The sequence below is a fragment of the Hippopotamus amphibius genome, chromosome 12 (genome assembly GCF_030028045.1).
Source record: "Hippopotamus amphibius kiboko isolate mHipAmp2 chromosome 12, mHipAmp2.hap2, whole genome shotgun sequence".
NCBI lineage: Eukaryota > Metazoa > Chordata > Mammalia > Artiodactyla > Hippopotamidae > Hippopotamus > Hippopotamus amphibius.
Window position 1 is genome coordinate 32207309 of NC_080197.1, and position 19516 is coordinate 32226824.

Sequence of the window (19516 nt, forward strand, 5' to 3'; positions counted from 1 at the left end):
AACAGTTTTTCTACTCTTGTTTTTCACTACTGTGTATACACCACAGTTTGTCTCTCCATTCTGTTGATGGACTTTTGGGTTGTTTCCAGAGTTTGCCTATTGTGAATAAAGCCAATATGAACATTATCTATTGTGCATGTTTCCAGGTGGACTCATAGGTCAACCAGGAGCGGTTGCTGGGTGATAGCGTTGGCATATATTTAACTTAAGAATTGCCAAACATTTTCCCAAATCGTTTAATCTCTCTTTAAAAGAGGAAAAAATAAACCTCTACCTGGTTATTTTGAGAATATTTAATGGACCCTAAGGTATAAGACTTTAAGTCTGTACCTGGAACACAGTGGGCACTCAGTAATTGCTGGCCTCTGGCCCAGCAGAGGAAGGGCGAGGCGGTAGACGAGCATTGCCCTGAGGTACCGCCCTAAATCACTGAGCAGAGAGGTCTTTCCTTCGCAGCACTCAAGGCCCACACCCTGCGTGCCGCGCGAGCCAACCTTGGCGCCCCTGCCCTGCATACACCTACAGCCCCGATCCTGCCTCCTCAGGCCCAGAATGTGCGTCGCCTGGCTGGGCACTCTACCCTTGTGAACTCTACGTGACACCCGACGCTCACTGAGCGCTGACTGTGTGCTAGGCCCTGGGCGTCCAGGAGCGAAGGACATATAGACCCTCATCTCTCAAATTAGTCGGCGGGAGGAGGGGTAGCTTCGCGTGGGAAGCGTCGGGACCGAGCCCGCCACGGTTTCTACCTGGTTTCTAGCCAGACCGTGGACTTCCCCTGGAAGTTGCTCGAGACGAAGCACGCAGTAGGAACCCAGGGCAGTCGCCCGCGCGCGTCCCGCGCCTCCAGGCGCTCAAAGCGAGGCCAAGTGCGGACGGTGGGCGCCGGCCGGCCCCAGCGCTCCGCGAAGCCCCAGCGCTCCGCGAAGCCCCAGCGCTCCGCGAAGCCCCAGCGCTCCGCGAAGCCCCAGCGCTCCGCGAAGCCCCAGCGCTCCGCGAAGCCCCAGCGCTCCGCCCCGCCGTCTGGCCAATGGCCGCGCGGCGCCGGCCCCGCCCCTCCCTCCTCGCCCCAGAGGGTTCCGGGCCGTCCGTGACCTTAGGCAGGTGGCCGGGCCGTCGCTGCCCGAGGTAAGGTCGCTGCCCTGGGAGCTCGGTCCTCCGGACTCAGGACGCACGGACGCCTTTTGGGAAGGTGGCCCGCGGCGCAGGAGCCGAGAGGGACTCGGAGTCCGCCGGGGCACACGAGGCTTGGGCGCGCGGGGAGCCGGGAAGAGCGGGCCCTAACGCACGGAGGGGTTCGGGGCAGCGAGAGCTCCGTGCGCCGGGTCCAGCACCGGGGGCTCGGGAGGTGGGTGGCGTGAGCGTCTGCTCGGCGGGAGTTGGGGTTGGGCCGGGAGGAGACGGGGCGCGGGCTACCGAGGCCCTCCAGCTGCCTGCAGGCCCTGGGTGACCCCCAGGCGAGGCCTTGTCAGGCTGCGTCAGTCTCTGGCGGCCGCGCTTTTGGGGGTCGCGGACCGCCGCCCTCCCCTGGGCCTTGGCTGTTCTCGGTGGTGACACTTGCTCACGACAGCCTCCCGGCCCTTCTCGGACCCGGGTCAGGCCCGGGAATTCAGGGATCGGAGGGGAGGCCGCGAGGCCCCGCCCCTTCCGGGAGGGTGGCGCGCCGGGAGCTCTGAGCCTCGCGGGCAGTCGGGTCGGAGCTCCGCCAGCCACGGCGGGCCGCAGCGCTTCGCCGCCCGCCTTCCCTGAACCCGGCAGGAGGTGCCTGGAAAACACTGGAAAAAACAGCACCGACATCCTTCGCTTGAAGGCGCAGAAACGTCTGGAAGGACTGCGGAACCGGGCTGTTGTGGAGGGCAGAGTTAGAATGTCCTCAGAACCTGTCCGAGAGGCCTCCATTTCTCACAAGAGAAGGGGCTAAATATTGCATCTTCCCAGGCACACTTTCACCCAGCGAACCCCCTCACAGGCCGGGGCCTTGGCCCCTCCCGGGGCTTGAAGTCAGGCGGCTGTGTGAGTCTCACTTGCCACACGGTCTCTGTGCTCTGCAAGGTGTTTGGTGAGCTGCAACAAGGCAGCAAGTCCTGGGTTCAAATCCTGTTAGGCCACTGGTCAGCTGTGCACCTTGGCATCTCTTGGGGTCGTGGCAGGAATTAAAAGAAAGAATATTAGGATGTGCCTGCCTATAGTAGACCCTCAATAAATGTGAACAGATATGGGCTTCCTTTCTTTTTGGTTGGACCATTGCATACACCTATACTCCCCAAACTCTATGCCTCAAGGGCTGAGGCTGGAATGCGGAAAAATGTTATCACTTGACTCTCTCCTGGTACTTGCCTGGATCCCATGGGAGGGAAGGAGGGATCTGTTCGCCGCCACAGAATTGTTCTTTACTCATCTGCTGAAGGCTCAGAGGACCCCCACCCCACCTCCCTGATCCCCTTGACCTCTGTCATTGGTACTCACCCCACCGGGAATGCAGCACCTGGTGTTTGCAAAGCAAGTCATGCGGCACGTGGCTGTGAGGCCGGTGGGCAGCAGGTAGGCAGGACTGTTGCCCCATTTCCCTTGTGGCAAGGAACTGGTGGCCTCAGCATCTTCTGGGCTCCCTCTGCTCTGCAGCACTGTCTCTTAGAGGTCCCACCCAAGCTTGACACCCATGTTTCTATGCTAGTCTGCCCCTCTCTTCTCTGCCCACTTGCCTCCCTGAAAAACTCTGGACTTCCAACAGCATCTCAAGCTTCACTTGTTCAAAATGGAGCTCTGGAGTCCTCTCTGCACCACTGCTTCCCCCAGACTCTCTGGCTTGCTAAGTGGCACCCTCCATCCATCTAGTGCCTAAGGAGTCATCCTTGATTCTTCTCTCTCCTTCACCTCCCGTATCCACAAGATACCAGGAATCCAGTCACCTCTTGCCACCTCCATGGTCACCATCCTGGCCATACCCATCACGTATTCCCTGCTGTGGCCTCCTGCCTTGTCTCCCTGCTTCCATGCCGCCCTCTCCACAGTCCAGGGTCCTCACAACCACCACAGAGGTCTTTAACGTAAATCCTCTCCCTTTCTGGCTCAGAACCCTCCAATGGCTCCCTGTTTCACTCCAAATAAAACCCAAAGTCTTTTCCTATAATGCCCTACATTAGTGGCCCTTCCCAACCTCCTTGACCTTGATCTCTGCTCCTCACCCTAGCTTTCTAAACCTGAACAACTCAGATCTACTGTTTATTCTTCAAATATGCCAAGCGTGTTCCCACCTTAGGACTTCTCACTTGCTGTGCCCTCTGCCTAAAACACTGATCTTCTTACATTTGAGTTCAGCTCAAATGTCAATTCAGAAAGGCTTCCCTCCCTGTCCCAGTTCAAGCAGCATGCCCTTCTTCAGGGGCTCTCTCTCACCAGAGCTTTATTTTCTCTATAACCTTTATTATTATCTGGAATTCTTATTTATGTATGTTTACTAATTTGTGATCTGTCCCATTCCAGTAGAATGTAAATTGGATGATGGCAGAGGTCTTGTCTGTCTTATTCCCTGCAGCTCTCTCCCATGAGAAAGGCAAATAAGAAACAAGCAAACAAACAGATCTATAATTGAAAATTGCGGTAAGTGCTACATAAGCAACCCACAGCAATTGATTGTATTGGGGGCACGTCTAAATTTCAGGCTTATAGGGCTGAACTACTGTATTGTCAAAACAACCACTCTGAGCCATTTTAGGGGTGAGGACAAGCCTGGAAAAGTCTGATAACCTGCCTGGGGTCACACCCAGAAGTGGAACTCGGCCTCCTACCCTGAAAATATGTTATGTAGCAAGCTTTAATGTAACGGTGGCCCAGCAGTTAGGTTCTGGGAAGAACCTGATCCCAGGTCCTGAAGACCTCAGTTCTTTGCTCTTCTACTAACTAGCAAGCCCTTTTAATTCCTTGGTACTTCATTTTCTTCACAGTAAGACTAGGTTAGATCCAATTATTATTATGTTGGGTGTCTTCTCTTCCTCCCCACCCTCTCCCTCCTAACCCTTCTCCCTCCCTCCTTCTCCTCCCCCTCCCCCTCCCTCTCCTCCCCTTCCCCCTCAGTATACTCCAAAGAAGGAGCACTTCTAGGTGGTGCCCTCTTGCTATGAGCAGCTAGGGGCACATTCAGACCTGGGGACAATGGGGCGGGAGCCAGAGCTCTCCTCAACACCAGCCTGCAGGGCAGAAATGGGCCCTAGGTCTTCTAGATCTGTTTTTTGTTTGTTTGTTTGTTGTATTGATTTGTTTTTAAGCAAATTCATTCAGGGCCTCTGAGACACTCAGGCGATAATAAAATAGGATGACTAAAGAAAAAAGCAAAAATTCCAAAGAGTTGAAAAAGAAGAGAATTGCGTTTTGTCCAGCCCCACTCCCAACTCTGTTGCCGTGTGTTGTCTGTTTTCTTCCAGTCTTTTTTCCTCTCTCAGTCCATCCACCCTTCATGGGCCCTTGAAGAGCCCCTCTGCCACGTCAGAACCCAGACAGAGATGACGCTTGCCGAGGAAAAGACTTACGAATATATCCGCAGGCATCACAGCAATTTTTGCAATATTCATGTTCTGGAGATTCTGCCTTACCTGTCCTGCCTCACAACAAGTGACCAGGTGAGCCAGGGTGTGACCACCAGGCACTGACTGCGGGCAGGGCTGTAGAATTCAGAGCTTCTCCCAAGGCAGGACCAACTCCTTCTCTGTTGTCTGTATCCTGCTTCCCATCCTTGACAGTTTTCTAACTTTCAGCATGAAGTGTGGCTCACTTTCCAACCTCACTGCACTCTCTCTTGTATCATTTTGGTATAGTGCTCCAAAACATGGCACTGAGATTTCTGGGCTTGGGGCCTCTTGCCCACTTTCATCGGAACCTTCCTTTTTTTTTCTTTTTTTAATATTTATTTATTTACTGGCTGCTTTGGGTCTTCAGTGCTGCGCCCAGGCTTTCTCTAGTTGCAGTGAGCATGGGCTACTCTTCGTTGTGGTGCGCAGGCTTCTCATTGTGCTGGCTTCTCTTGTTGCAGAGCACGGGCTCTAGGTGCACAGGCTTCAGTCGTTGTGGCACTTGGGCTCAATAGTTGTGGCTCACGGGCTCTAGAGCACAGGCTCAGTAGTTGTGGTGCACGGGCTTAGATGCTCTGCGGGCCAGGGATCTAACCCGTATCTCCTGCACTGGCAGGCAGATTCTTAACCACTGTGCTGCTAGGGAAGCCCGGAACCTTCTTTTTCTTTTATCTCTTTTGCCCTTGTTCCTGCTTAGTTTCAATTCCATTCTCCTAGTCACAGGACCCATCCTGGCAGGGAGCCTGGGGCTCAGCTTTGAGAGACCTTGGGAGCCAAGCTGTGCCAGCCCCCTCAGCACTTGCTGTGGGCCCCTAGAGAAGTGAGCCCGGCCCCTCCTGGTTTTAGTTGTCCCCAGATTGAACCCCAGGGCCTCCCTCTGCTTCCTGCACGCAGGTGCCGGTGGTATGTGAGTTTGTCCCTGGCGGGGTCTGGCTACTCCCTCTTGCATTTTGGTGTTTGTGGGAATACCTTGCCATTTAGTCCTGCAGTGAATGTTTTCTGTGGGTTTTGTTTCTGCTGTCTGGTCGCTTGTTTGTGTGTGCTAAGCCTCAGTTTCCTCATCAGTAGAGTAGGGGTGATACTAACCTTAAATAAGCTAATTCACGCAAAGCCCTGAGCAGAGAGCCTGGGACACAGGCCTATTTCCTGGGCCTTTAAACTTGGGCTCAAACTCTGGCCTTGTCCTGGGCTCTGACCCGGTTTCAGATGGTTGCCTCCATCTTCTGACTTTCTAGGTACCTCCACCTGCAGCTATCCCCTCCAGAGTGGGGCAGGATCAGGGCTACCCGACTTGACCTGGGCGACGGGGCTGTGTCTTTCAGGACCGACTGCGGGCTTCCTTTGAGCGCTGGGGGAACCAGAACACCCTCTGGGATCTCTTCAGTAGCCTTCGGCGGAGGAACGGCTGGGTGCATTCCTTCATCGGGGCACTGAGGGCCTGTGAACTGTTTGGTCTCGCTGATGAAGTGGCCAGTGTCTACCAGAGCAACCTGCCACGTGAGCCTCCTGCCCTGTCCCTTCTGGAACCTTTGTCTGATTCCCTGGCCTCCACTCTCCCTCTCCCCTCACCCCATATCTGCTGTCTTCCTCTGTCACCCTCCCTCCCATCACTCCTGGGCGGTGGACAAGCCTGAGTGTAGATCCCTGCTTAGCCACTTATTAATCTTTATTAACCCTTTGGCCAAGCTCCTTCATTCCCTGCGTCTCAGTCTTCTTCTCTGTAAAATGGGGCTAATGGCAACATTGGCCTTGCAGGGCTGCTGTGGATACCATGGGACAGTGGCAGCTTGAGTGCTCAGTCGGGGCTGGGCACCTTCCATGTGCTCGGCACATGGAGCCTCTTCTAATTTTTGTGGCTGTGATGTTTGCCTCCCACCCTTTTCTCACCTCCTCCTGTCTCCTCTCCCTCAGTTCGCCTTCCCCCCGTCTGCTCATCTCTTCTCTCCCGCTCCTTTCACTGTCTCTTCTTTCTTCCTCGTGGGCTCCTTCCTTCCTTTCCCCTCCTCTCTTCGCCTTCCCCCTGGTTTCCCCTAGAGCCTCCTAGCCTCGCGTACCCCACCCCCGCAGCCGCCCAGCTATCCCTCAGTGCCTTCTTCATGCTCCCTGCCAGGCCAGATACTCGGGGGCGGGGCGGGGGGGGGAGTCTGCTGAGGCCAGGGTCTCAGGGACTGAGGCAGGAAGAACACTCATAGCAGCCCTGTTTATATTTCAGACTAGAGATAATTCCTGAGACCCTGCTTAGATTTACAGACTTAAAATATCCCCATGGTTGCCTTTCTTTTTCTCTCTCTCCCTCCTTCCCTCTCTCCCTCACTTATCTCTTCATTTGTGGAGATTAACAGTGATTTCCCCCAGATGCAAACAGCTGGGTAGGGCCAGGTGTGGGTGCTGGGTGCAAAGGGGAGGGGCTGAGGAGGTAGCTTCAGGTCAGGGGTCAGTTAGTGGTAAAAGCCACCCACGATGGGGAGGAGAAGGCCACTGTGTCCCAGAATGCCTGGGGAAGGGGTGACTGTTGATACGGTCTGGGTGGTGAGAGGCCTGTGAGGTGCCCCCCACCCCCTCCCCTCCCCCACGGTTCCTCCTGCCTCTCCTTCTCCTCTCGGTCTCCACTCTCCCCCCGATGCCTGCCTCCCACTTAGTGAAGCTGGTCTCCTCTGAGGAGTACCTGCCACGTCAGGATAGATGTTGATGCTGTGGGGACCGATAGCCACGGACATGGGGGCCTGGGAGCACCCAGGCCTCGTCTGTCACTACGAGTACCCCAGGTCCGCCTTGACATCATCATATCTTTGTCCTTCAGGGAATCCAAACCACCCCCCGGCCCCACTGGAGCCTCCGTCAGTTCCTGCTGGGCTTCCAGGGCCCTCCATCCCTGCTGCGGCCCCCAGCGTCCCCTGCAACAGCTACAGCGGGGACGCGCCGAGTTACCCTCTGCCTGTCCAGGATACCCAGCCAGCAGCGCCCCCGGGAGAGGTGCGTCCTCACAGTCTGCCTTGAGCCTCCTGCTTATGTGTTCCTGTCTGCCCACTTCTCCTCACCCAGCCTTCCAGAAGCCCCCCACAAAGCGTGCCCAGTCTCTGCTCAGAACCCCAGGGCCCCCCCACCGTGGGGCTGCCCCAGACCAGCTCCCAGGCAGCCAGCCAGGTCTGCACTGCTCTGTGGCAGCGCCCACCCCTCTGTCATCAACCAGATGTGAGGTCACCGTTCTGAAGTCTTTGCAGTGGTCCATGTGAGATGTTGAGCTGGGTCAGGGGGTCAGGGGATGACCCGATGAGGGGGACTGAGACAGCAGGAGGTGATAGGGTGAGGGGTGGATGGTTGGAGCTGTAAAGTCACTTTTGGGGGTTAAGATGATTGATTCTGTTGGGATATGAGTGGGCAGTGAGGCATTCCACAGACACCAAATCATGAACCTGAAGCCTGAGAAAGGGGTCTGTGCCGTGGCCCCAAAGAGGGGCAGCCTTTCTTTAGGACCAGACAGATGCATAGAGACCCTCCCCCCAAACCCCCGCCATGGGATGATTTTCTGTGAGGTGGGTTCCAAGTCACCCGTAGACAGACGTTCTAGCAGTGACCAAAGCCAAGGCAAGGGCTTCCTTGGTCCTGTGCTCCATGTGTGGGCTGTGGTCTGTAGGAGCTGCCCCAAGCATAAGCTGCCCTTTGCCAGCTCCTGGGAGAAGCATCATATGTTCCCTCTTGCAGAGTTCAGAGAAAGCCCCACAGCCACCCAGCTCCGCGGCTGTCCGGAAGAGGCTAGGTGGCCCCCTGGAGCCCTTGTCTGACACGGTGGCCCTCAGCCCTCTGACCTCCAGTGGACATCAGGAGGAAGACACAAAACCAGGCAGTACCCACACAGCAGGTATGCATAGACTCCGAAGTTACAGGGCCTTTCTGACCTCCCAGTGCGGGTAAGGGTTAGAGTTGCCCCTCAGGTTTTCTTGGGCAGGAGACAAAGGTGGTATTCCCCAGGGAAGTGAGTTCTCCCCGGGGAACAACCCAGTTCGTCAGAGAGCATGTTGGTTAGCATTTGCTTTGTAACATACAGTCCCCAAATTTAGTAGCTTAAAATGTGACTATTTCCTCAGCTGATAATTGTGTGGGGCAGCGATTTGGGCTGGCTCAGCTGGGCTGAATTCCCTCTTGTATACACGTTACTGTACACATACGCTGTTTACAGCTGTTGGCTGGGGCCCCTCAGTTCTCTTCCATGAGTCTCTTACCTTCCAGCAGACAAGCCTGTTTCATATACCTGAGCAGAGTTCTGAGAGCGGGAGAGAGGGCTCCTGGGGTATAGGCTCAAAACTGGCACAGTTTTTCTCCTGCCTCTTTCTGTGGGACAAAGCAAGTTACAAGGCCAGCCTAGCATAAAGGAGTAGAAAAATAGACTCCATCCCTAGATGAGAGGACTGACAAGATCACATTGCAGAGGGTGTGATACGGGTGGGAGGAGTGAATTAGGGCCATGTCTGCCCTCTTCTGAAGGGACCATGTGGGGATCCACCAGGAGCTGGAGGACAGAGCAAGGAGAGTGCAGGGCTGGGCCAGCTGTTGGCAGGGAGCACCGCCCTACCCCGAAGGGGTTTCTAGCTCCCAGTGAGTCACGAACCCTTTTCAGCCCCCATGTTCTTCATCATCTAAGGGCCTGGACCCTCACATCAGAGCTCTCAGAAGGATGGTGCTATCTACTCTGATCTCTCAGGCTGGCATCTCTGCACCACTGTTTCCCAGACTGTGTTCCAGTGGTGCCCAGGCAGCCCCCAGTGCCCACGGAACAGTCACAAGGCACATGAGCAGTTAAAGGCTCAGAGAAGCCAGCTTAGTGTCCCATGCTCCTGTCACACCAAACTCTACCCCAAGCATCCTTTTGCACTTTGCAATGTCAGCTTGCTGTGAAACATCTTTCCAAGAAATGCTTTGTGGACTGGGGAGGCAGAGGGCACTTTTGAGTTCAGTATGGACAGGGGTCCATGAGATTCTGTGGTGGTAGCTTTGGGGAGGGGAGTGGTGGACATCAGAATCACTCCTGACATCTCTCAGCTGTAGGGCCTGGCACGTGTGTTCTCAGAGTTCCATGGCGAAGGCTTACGTAACTGGCTCTAGGGACTGTCACAGTCTGCTCCCTCCTGCTTCCCCCAGTTCAGGCCTTCCTCCCAGGCGTAGCTTTGTCCCTGTACCCCCCAGCCCTTAGGCCTCCTAGAGGATTTACACACACGGGCTGACGGGGCCTCTGGTGCCACATGACTGGTGTGAGCTCTTCTGCTTGAGCCATCCTGCTGCCCCTTACCCTGGCCTAGGATAGTTCGTGCTGAGAGGAAAGATGGCAGTGGGAGAAACATCCAGGATTCCACTAGTCTAAGGAGAGGATGGAAGAGGCAGACGAAAGGGGGGTGTCCCAGGCAGGAGAAGAAAAAGCAGAGAGGAAATTTAATAATGATTTTCAAGCTCCTAGACCCTTAGAGGGAGGGATCATTTTGCTCTTGTGAGAGAACAGGTCAGGGACCAAGGAGGGACAGGACCAAGGATTTATCTGCAACCATTGGGCCTTCAGCCCTGGGAACCAAAGGGACTGTGGAGACTCCTCTGTGGGTAGGAGGTAGGGAGGCTTGGATGCAATAGGGATGGTGTGAGCTGGGGCAGAGGGACCCTTCTCCAGCCCTCTGATGCCAAGGCCACTTTGATTTTAGGATAACACTCCTGTGGGTTTGTGTTTCTCATTTTGTTTCCCCACCTGCAGGCGTGGCCTCTAGTTTCACATCACCCCATGGGCCTGTGTCCCCGACTGTCTCCTTCCAGCCCTTGGCCCGTTCTACCTCCAGAGCAAGCCGCTTGCCTGGACCCCCAGTGGCAGCTCCATCTATTGGCACCTCCTCCTCCTCCACTGGCTTGGCCTCTGCAGGAGGTGCTGGTGACCAGGCGGAAGGTACCATCTGCTCCCGTGGGGCAGGGGTGCCCACCAACTCTGTGACTGCCAGCACAGTGCCCTCCAAGGTACCCACCAGCTCAGCATTTGGCAGCACAGTGCCTTCCAAGGTGCCCACCAGCTTGAAGCCCCCTGGCGCAACGCCCACTAATGCGCTCACCAGTCTAGCACCATCCAAACTGCCCATCAACTCAGCGCGTTCTGGCAGAGTGCCACCCAAAGTGCCTACTAGCGTGGTGCCTGACCCCAGGAAACCTACACACACGGTGCCCAGCAAGGTGCCTGCCAACACAGGGCCCACCATCAGGAGCAGCAACAGACTTGAGGAGGTGAGTCCTCGCCCCTCCTAACAGTGACCCAGGCCTCTCCCCGCAGCCCTGTCCTTGGACCCTTTCCAGTCTCCATTCTGTCTCCAGCCTAGGCTGGTCCAGGGTTTCTTTTGAGCGCTTAGGGACAGCTGAGACCCAGCCTCATATAGACCTAACACCATGTGCTTTCGAGGACTTAAGTGTGGATGCTTCGGGAAGGTCAGGCTTGCTGGGCAACTTCCACTTGTCACATTAACTCATTTAGAGCTCATAGCTCCCTTTGAAGGTCAGCAGTGCTATTTTGCAGATGAGGAAACATTGAGGGGTAGAGCAGGGTAGCCTGTTTGCCTCAATGCCTTGCTCTTCACCACCGGGATATCTGACCTGTCCCGCTATGACCAGGGTTTTACAAACTGCAGTCCCAGCCCATGCAGCTCTGACCCAGCAGCCTCCACAGTTGCCTGCTCTGAGCCTGCACGTCTAACCCTACTGCTGCTGTCTGCCTGGAGGAACCAAGTCCATGGGACCCCGTGGGTGCCTGGCCCAGCCTCTGACTCTGTGGCTGCTTCATGGCCATCAAGCCCAGGCAAAATGTCAGAGTAGATGGGGCCACACATGACCAAGGGCTTTCTGGGGTGGGAGTGAGCTCACAGGCCAGTGAGCAGCCCTGGAAGAGGTCACCACTGATGCTTTTGCGGGGCCTTGGTCCCCTCCTCCCCCACTGTCCTCCTTCACCATCAATGCGTTGAGTCCCCAAGAGAGAGTTGCCTCATGGCCCTATGGGCTGGGAATTGAGGGGCTGGCCTGTTCTGGGCATGGGGCTACCCAACCCGGCCTGTCCCCCACCCTCCGCAGTCCCTCCAGTGTCTCCTTTCTTTCTTAGGAGACTCCAGCACCTCCAGCGCCCACAGGCGCTGCCACTGGAGGCACCTCGCTCCGGCCAGATAGCAGCTCTGACTGCTGGGGCTCAGAGCTGGAGCTGAGCAAGCCGGGCAGGCTGCTCTCCCGGGTGGACAGCCAGCCATTCTCGGGCTGCTCTGAGGACCTCGCCATCAGCCACAGTGACTCCCTGGGTGCAGGGCCTGACAACGCCCCGGAGGAGAACGAGTACGTGTCGGAGGACACCATTAGGATCCACGAGGACCCCGACACCCCCCTCCTGGGGAGCAGCCCTGGGACACACACCACCCCGGGATGTGGGGAGGAGGAGGAGGTGGAGGAGATACCGACGGCCTGGACCGTACCCTGGGCTCCTTGGCTCGGGGTGGCCATGGCCGGGATGCTCCTAGCTGCTCTCCTGGCCACACTGTACCGGCGGCGCCCGCTCCAGTGAAGCTCCTGGACTCTCCCTACCACGTGTCTGCTCCCTTTCCCATGGCACATCTGCCGAAGCCACTGAGTTCAGCTGTCCCGCCATCCTTGACCCTTACTGGGGCTGGCAGAGGCCGGGTCAGAGGGGAAGCAGCATTTCCACCCCAGCTTGTGCCCTTGGTGGCTCCCCCCCCCATTCTTGGCTTTCTGGGCCCTGGGCTGCCCTGGGTGCTCCAGACCTCGCCCACCTGGCCATCTGGTTGTTGCCCTTATCCTCTGGAGGAGGTGCCCCGTCTAGGCCTTATCCCTCTTTACCCAAGTTCAAGGATCAGGAGGTGCCGCTGGAGAACACAGGGGGTCAGAAACATCCGCCATCCTGCCCTGGTCCCTGGCAGCCAGTGGGTGGTGTAGGGACCCCACGGGACATCGCTTCAGCCCCCAGTGGCCCAGCCTCAGGCTATTGCCCCAGGACTTAGTCCCCTGCCTCTCTGATTCCCCTCCCCTGCCACGCAAGGATAGGGAGGAGGTCCGGAGATTCCCATGGACCCTTGGGAAGCCTGATCAGGTGGTAGGCCTGAGGACCACCTAAAGAGCCCCTCTCCAGCCTCCTCATCCTGCTGTCTATTCTCTTCAGCTTCCTGTAGGGGTTGGAGAGGGAGCACCTGCAGGGCAGAGCTCAGGCCAAGGTTTGGATTTCAGCTCCACACCTTCCTGGGCTGTGTGGCCTTAACAGATCATCAGCCTTCTCTGGTCTTGCTTACCCATGTGGACAGTGAGGATCGTGGCTCATCCTTCACTGAGTTCTCCTGAGACTGAAGCATACAGGTGTTTGTCAAGTACCTGGTCCAGAGCAGGTGGCCGCTAAATGCTTCTCTCACCTCTCCCTGCCCAGCCTGGTAGAGATGAGGGCATGAGAGGCAGAGTGCCCGGTGGGTAAGCATGCACCGCTGCAGTGTAGGGTGGCCTAAGCCTGCATCCTGCTCTGTCTCTTACTAACTTTGTGCTTGGGCAAGCTGCTGACCTCTCTGTGCCTCAGTTTTCTCTCCTGTAAAATGGGAATGAACAGTAAAATTTTAGATATATACATGTCCTAGTGTTGTGAGGATCAAATGAGTTTATATAAATCTTAGAATGGTTCCTGGCATTTCACTTACTAAGAGTTGGATACATGGTATTATCACTGTTCACATGTGAAGGGACTGGAGCACTTGGCTGCCCTTTTAGAAGCAGACCCAGACCTTACCGCCTATGCCGCTTTCATATTTGTTCCTTTATTCCGTGCACTGGGGAATGGCTGGGGAGTGAGGAGGGAGGCATGTCCACTGGGGCACCTGTGCAAGGTGGAGGCTAGGGTGCCCGCCAGCAGCCAGATAGATCGAGGGATATCCTTGTGGGTTCTTTCCTGGTAGCTGTTGCTGGACAAGGGCCAGGCACTGGAGCCTCAAGAGCTACTGCAAGGGACAGGGACTAGAGCCCTGGGGAGACATCAGGGGTTGGGGTCACTGTGGCCCACTCCCAAGCTGTGAGTCTGCAGGCTCCTGCACTCTGCTTTAGCTGCTACAGCCTTTCTGTACACTGCCCTAGGGGACTTCAGCAACCTAGTGACCTCTACTTCTACCTCTGAACTTCTCTTCAACCCTCTCTCCACATCCAACCACCTGTACCCTGAAGCCAGGAGTAGTCCCTGCCCAAGTCTGTCTGCAACCACTGCCCATCACCCTTGCTCGTAACCAGCCCCTTGTGCTCCTTCCTCCCACCCAGCTCAGTGAACGGTGCATGAACAGGTACTGGTTTTAATATGTTACCCTCCCAAGGCAGCTTTGGGAAAGAGTGTCTCAGGAAAGCAGTTTGTAGACCAAAGAATCCTACTTAAATGGTAGAATTTCAAGCACAGTGACCAGCCAAGCAGGAGAGACCTTTGGGTAAGGTGTGTAGGAAGCATTCAGGGACAGTCCTGACACTGTTAAATGATGCTGCCCAGAAGCCCTGACATGGTCTGCATTGAACAGCATTCCTGTTTTGGGCTTTGTCACTAAGATGCCAACTTGAAGCAGGATTGGGAATTGGCCTGTGGCCAGGAGAGGGCTTGGGGTAATTAATGAGATGGGTCAGCTCTCAGGAGTCCTGGGTTTGGAGTGTGGTTTCAGCTGTAGGAGGGAAACCCAGGCAGGTTACGCTCACCACCACGGCCTGGACGATGTGGAGGGAGGGAGAAAGGACCAAGGAGGGGAGGGAGGACCTCTGCCCCGAGAGGTGGGCCTAGTCACCTGTCCCTGGAGATGGGAAAGTACCCTTCACCTCGGGGTAAAGGCTGGGGTGGGGCCACAGGGCCCTGTGCCATATGAAGCGCTTAAGGGCAGACTCAGCAGTAGCCAAGATACCTGCATATAAATCCTTCTCCATCTTTTCTCTCTTCTGTTGAAACATTTTCTTCAAAGCCCAAGAACCACCACTGCTTCTCTTCCCCTGGGAAATACCTGCTGACTCTGCTTGATGACCCAACTGAAGCCAGACCAATACCACACTCTCACCTTGTTTCCCTGACTGGATGTGCTCAGATTTCATTAATTTGGGGGAATTTCTAGTCAAAGATCAGCAAGATGCCCTTTATTCTTTCAGGCCTTGGATTAGTCATAGCTTTGTTTAAGAAATTTTATTATTATGGAAAACTTTTAAGCACACACAGAAGTATAGAACCTAGAATAATTACTTCTCCCCTCCGTATGCCCGTTATCCAGCTTCAATCATTATGGACTCGTGGACAGTCTAGTTCATCCTTGCCTGATTCCCCCTTTTCTGTACAGGTTCTTTTTGTAAGTCAGAAAGTGAAAAGTTCAGAAAGTCAAGGGAAAGACTTGAGACAGGAAGATTTCGTGGCAAAGGCCCTCTTTTTTTCTTCCAAGTCATTCCCCTCTTGGTTTCTTGGCTTCAGTGGGTGCCATCCCTCTTGAACCAGTTCAGAGCGTGAGCAGCACTGGTTCCCTGTCTTAGGAGGAGAGAACCAGAGGCGGTTCCTTCACTGACAAGCTCCTCGGAGGTGTCTGGCTACTGCTCCTGTCCCCGAGAGGTGATGATTGACGGGTATGTTCAGTGGTAGTTTGCCCCATCACACAAAGGGTCTTGTTTAGGCTCTGACAGAGCCCTTCCAGCAGGAGGAAAGTCCCATTCTTGGCCAGATTCAAATGTCATAGCATGTCTCCTACTATTATGAGGAGTCTCCTAGGAATGGAGTCATTCAGGCCTTGAGCTCCCTTGCTTTCTACCAACGTGCTATTGTGAAGCTGATGGCCCAGGAACGCAATCCACTCCCACCTTCAGGGGAAGCAGGGCCCCTGGGCTAACCTGTGCTGGAAGAGAGAACTCTGTAAGGATGAAAGTCACGTGCTCCCCTCTCTGCTCTTTTCCCATAGCCCAGGGCCATGAAGTTCACACGCAGGGCTTGGTCCCACAGCATTCCCCACTCCTGCTGCTGTTGCTGTTAATAAAGCAGGACTCGGAAGGGCTACCACATACCCCATACCTTGTTGGGTGCCAGGTGCTGGCCTTCCGTGTATTGACTTGTTTAATCCTCACAATGACCCTGGGAAAAGGATACAATTCTGACCTAATTTACAGCTGCTCTGCAAGACTGGGAGGGAGGGGGCTTCGTAGGTGGCGCATTGGTTAAGAATCCGCCTACCAATGCAGGGGACACGGGTTCAATCCCTGCTCCAGGAAGATCCCACATGCCGCGGAACAAGAAAACCTGTGTGCCACAACTATTGAGCCTGTGCTTTAGAGCCCGTGAGCCACAACTGTTGAGCCCGTGTGCTGCAAATACTGAAGCCCACACGCCTAGAGCCCGTGGTCCGCCATGGCAATGAAGAGCCCATGCACCACAAGGAAGAGTAGCACCCACTCAGCACAACCAAAGAAGGCCCGCGCACAGCAAGAAAAGACCCAACACAGCCAATTAAATTAATTAATTAATTAAGAAAAAAAAAAAAAGACTGGGAGGGAGGGAGGACCTGAGGGGACAATGCAGGGGAAGCTCTGGCCCCTGAGCCCCAGAGTTGGATGTTCTCTGTGCCCATGACTGTTGCCATAATAACAGCTCCTCTGTGCACCCACGGTGCTAGGAATGCTCATTCCTAGGTCTGGAGAAGAGTTTTGTTGACAGGCCACTCAATGTGCTGTTACTGGACTAGGCCTTTCTTGCAGCAGAATTCTCTGGATGCCTGTCTTACTATAGTCTCTTATGTTCCAGGAAAATATTCCCTCTTGTTACATCTTCCCATGTCTAGAGTTACACTATTACCATCACTGATCTCATATAGAACTATATATCATCATTTTATTAGAGGCTCAGTCACACATTTCATAATGTAAGAAACAACAGTTTTGTAAAACATGCCATATAGAAAACAATATAGCTAACAGCTTTAGTAAGGTCATAAGTAAGAATTTAAGTCAAGAACTTCCATTAGGTGCAGCCTAATATCTGACTTAGTCTGTTCTGTACCAATCTTTATCTTTTAGTGTAACTAGACTGATGACCTTTAGTATGACTTCATCATCTCCAGCATAGAGGAGCTGGGAAAGCTGCTGGAAACCTAAGAATTTTCCATTCTCAGGAGGGAGCAGGTACAGAGAAAGATAAATGTTCAAATTTTACCCATAGGTGTAAATAATCCAATTGTTGTAAACCATAAGTAGCTTGAGGAGAAAAGCTTCTTTATACCTGAAAAAAAACCCTCAAAGATTAAAAGCCAGCAATATGTCAAATAAAAGTCACAAAAATGATCTCATTTAATCCCATGTAATTAACTTTTGTTCTAAGTCCAGTGAAGTAGGTACCTTGATCACTGGAAATTGTAAAAGGCATATCCCAAGTGGAAAATACAATTTTTTAGCCATTTTCTTCTCATTGTGAGGGCATCAGCCCTGTAGCCAGAAGAGGCTTTCACCCATAAAAATTAAAAATGAGGTTTGTCAGGGAGCCAGGAGAAAGCCAGGCGGCCGTCTTGGACTTCCTATAGCCCTGATTGTTTACTTTACAGCTATTGTTTACCCATTTTAAATTCCCTGATTTAGGAGTAGAATGTTGCCATGCTTTAAGGACATCAGGATGGCAAAAGTCTCACAATAAGGGGTTAATTCTTGTAGAAGCATTAGGAATCTTATCTACTCATGCCATATTCTTCATAGATCATTGTGAAATACTACTTATTCACTTAACCAAAGTAACGAAAGATCTTAAAAGCAAATATAAATTACTTAAAGGCAAGGTAACACAGTCTGTTATGAAAAGTAGCATTTTAAGAAAACCTTTTTTTTTTTTTTCAAAGAGAGAAAAACCCAAATTTTAGCCTGGAACCAGCTTATTGTTAAGAACAAAATTTATTTACCTAATTAATTTCAACTTAATCTTAGAAAGTCCTTTCTATAAATCTTGAAGAGGCAGTATTTTTGTAAAGGCATCAGAGTGAAATCATAACTGTCTATAATAACAAAATACTTAAGGCATGTTAAAATCTGATTAGAATAAAATTGATAAAGTAACTTGGTTACTCTTGTGACATACAGCACTTTCAGATAATAGTACTATGACTGATAATGTCTTACCGGGACATTTTAAATTTTAGGAATTCCATATAATTTCTAGAGTATTTATATTAGTAAACAATTACCATATAATATCAAAAGAGTTTAGAACACTCAGTCAGACAGGATCACAGGTCACTGAAGAAAATAATTTGCTTAGCCAAAGTAACAATAAAAGATTTCAAAGGCAAATATAGAACGGATCACATAAAAGGTAGAGAAACTTAGAATCTGTTATCAAGGGCAGTTCAACATTTTAAGAAATTCTGTCCTCTTAAGAAAGAGAAAAGCCAAATTCAAGTTTTGCACCCACTTACTTTTAAAATTCATTTACTCAGGACTTCCCTGGTGGCGCAGTAGTTAAGAATCCGCCTGCCAATGCAGGGGACATGGGTTTGATCCCTGCTCCGGGAAGATCCCACATGCCGTGGAGCAACAAAGCCTGTGCGCCACAACTACTGAGCCTGTGCTCCAGAGCCCGAGAGCCACAACTACTGAAGCCTGAGCACCTAGAGCCTGTGCTCCACAACAAGAGAAGCCACACAACGAGAAGCCTGCACATCACAACAAAGAGTAGCCCCCACTCACCGCAACTAGAGAAAGCCCACGTGCAACAATGGAGACCCAATGCAGCCAATAAATAAAATGAAATAAATTTATTTAAAAAAATTCATTTACTCAATTACATTCAGTTTAAACTTCGTCAGTCTTGACCACCCATAAAGTTCTTTTCAGGGTCCACTTTCCACAAAACTTTCCTCACTTTCTATAACCACTTTATTTTCCCATTCAGAAATAGCCACCTGTAAGTCAGACTTACTTCCTTTTCCCTTAATAACATGTAATTCCATTCCGCATACCTTCTTTACTGAAAACGTACATTCTACTTTCCTACTGTATACTGGAATGTTTCCTTTATTATTTCTATTAGCTTTAGTTGCATGTTTAAATTAGAATCTTCATCTCTTAAAACCTTAATTTCTTGTGAAAACTAAGAAGTAAGTGATTATAAACTGTCCTTTACATTTAGTGTTCTGTAGATTGGAGAATATATATACCAGTAATAATTTCTTGACAAATGTTCTTTCTTATAGGAAATATCTTAGTGTGGCACCAAAGACATTCATTAATAGTTCTAAAGCTTTTGTTTATCTGTAAAAGGAAGCCAATGTTCAGTAATTAATGTTTCAGTGTCTTATTTTATTAGGAGGTGACCTAGCTATTCAATAAGCTTCCATCACTTAACTTGATTTAGCCTAACTCTAAATTTTAAGTTGTTGAAGAGATTATTCTTAGGTAGACATTCTTAAACCATAAAACATAATTATTCCTAAAAAGTTTACCTAAAACTCTTACCTCATTTGTATATTCTTTCCTTAAAAGTTTCTTCGCCTGGAGTTACTTCCCTTGCTGACGAATTTGCAACAAATAGCTTATATTAAACCTAGGCACAATATTATAATTTAATGTTGCTAACTTTAAAAACATGTCTATATTAATTAACAAACTTAAACATTAATACCAGATATTAATTTAATACTGAATATTTCTCAGTTCACGTGAACCTGAAATATATTTAGCTTAATTTCTCTTGTATTTAGAATTGATTTGTAAGCGCTTACTTTTCTTTAAGCCAACTAGAGCTATTTTAACTAGTTTTGTCCAGAGTCTAAAGAATATTGTGGCCACCCAGTGTCAAAAAAATCATATTTCTTTTTGTCATAGGACCATAGCTATAGGTTGAAAACTTTTTCCCAAGAGACTCCCAGATGGGGGTGGAATCTTAGAGAAAGCGCTTCCCATTTTTGCTCAAGCAGTTGATAACAGGC

At 51.9% G+C, this 19516-nt stretch overlaps 1 protein-coding gene across 10 annotated transcripts in view; it reads left to right on the top strand.

The window, feature by feature from the left end:
- MAVS (mitochondrial antiviral signaling protein) overlaps positions 1 to 19117 on the top strand; it is a 37138-nt gene extending 18021 nt beyond the window's left edge. For 3 of the 10 annotated variants that reach the window (XM_057701971.1, XM_057701973.1, XM_057701974.1), the window contains 6 exons: positions 4422 to 4616; positions 5888 to 6062; positions 7366 to 7538; positions 8268 to 8424; positions 10300 to 10814; positions 11677 to 19117. In XM_057701971.1, coding sequence (XP_057557954.1) covers positions 4500 to 4616; positions 5888 to 6062; positions 7366 to 7538; positions 8268 to 8424; positions 10300 to 10814; positions 11677 to 12126 — 1587 coding nt within the window. In that variant the 5' untranslated portion in view covers positions 4422 to 4499 and the 3' untranslated portion in view covers positions 12127 to 19117. Of the gene's footprint in view, positions 1 to 1066; positions 1129 to 2407; positions 3601 to 4421; positions 4617 to 5887; positions 6063 to 7365; positions 7539 to 8267; positions 8425 to 10299; positions 10815 to 11676 lie in introns of those variants that run through there. The other 7 variants (XM_057701969.1, XM_057701972.1, XM_057701970.1 and 4 more) reach the window with 7 other exon arrangements.
- Positions 19118 to 19516: the final 399 nt, after the last annotated feature.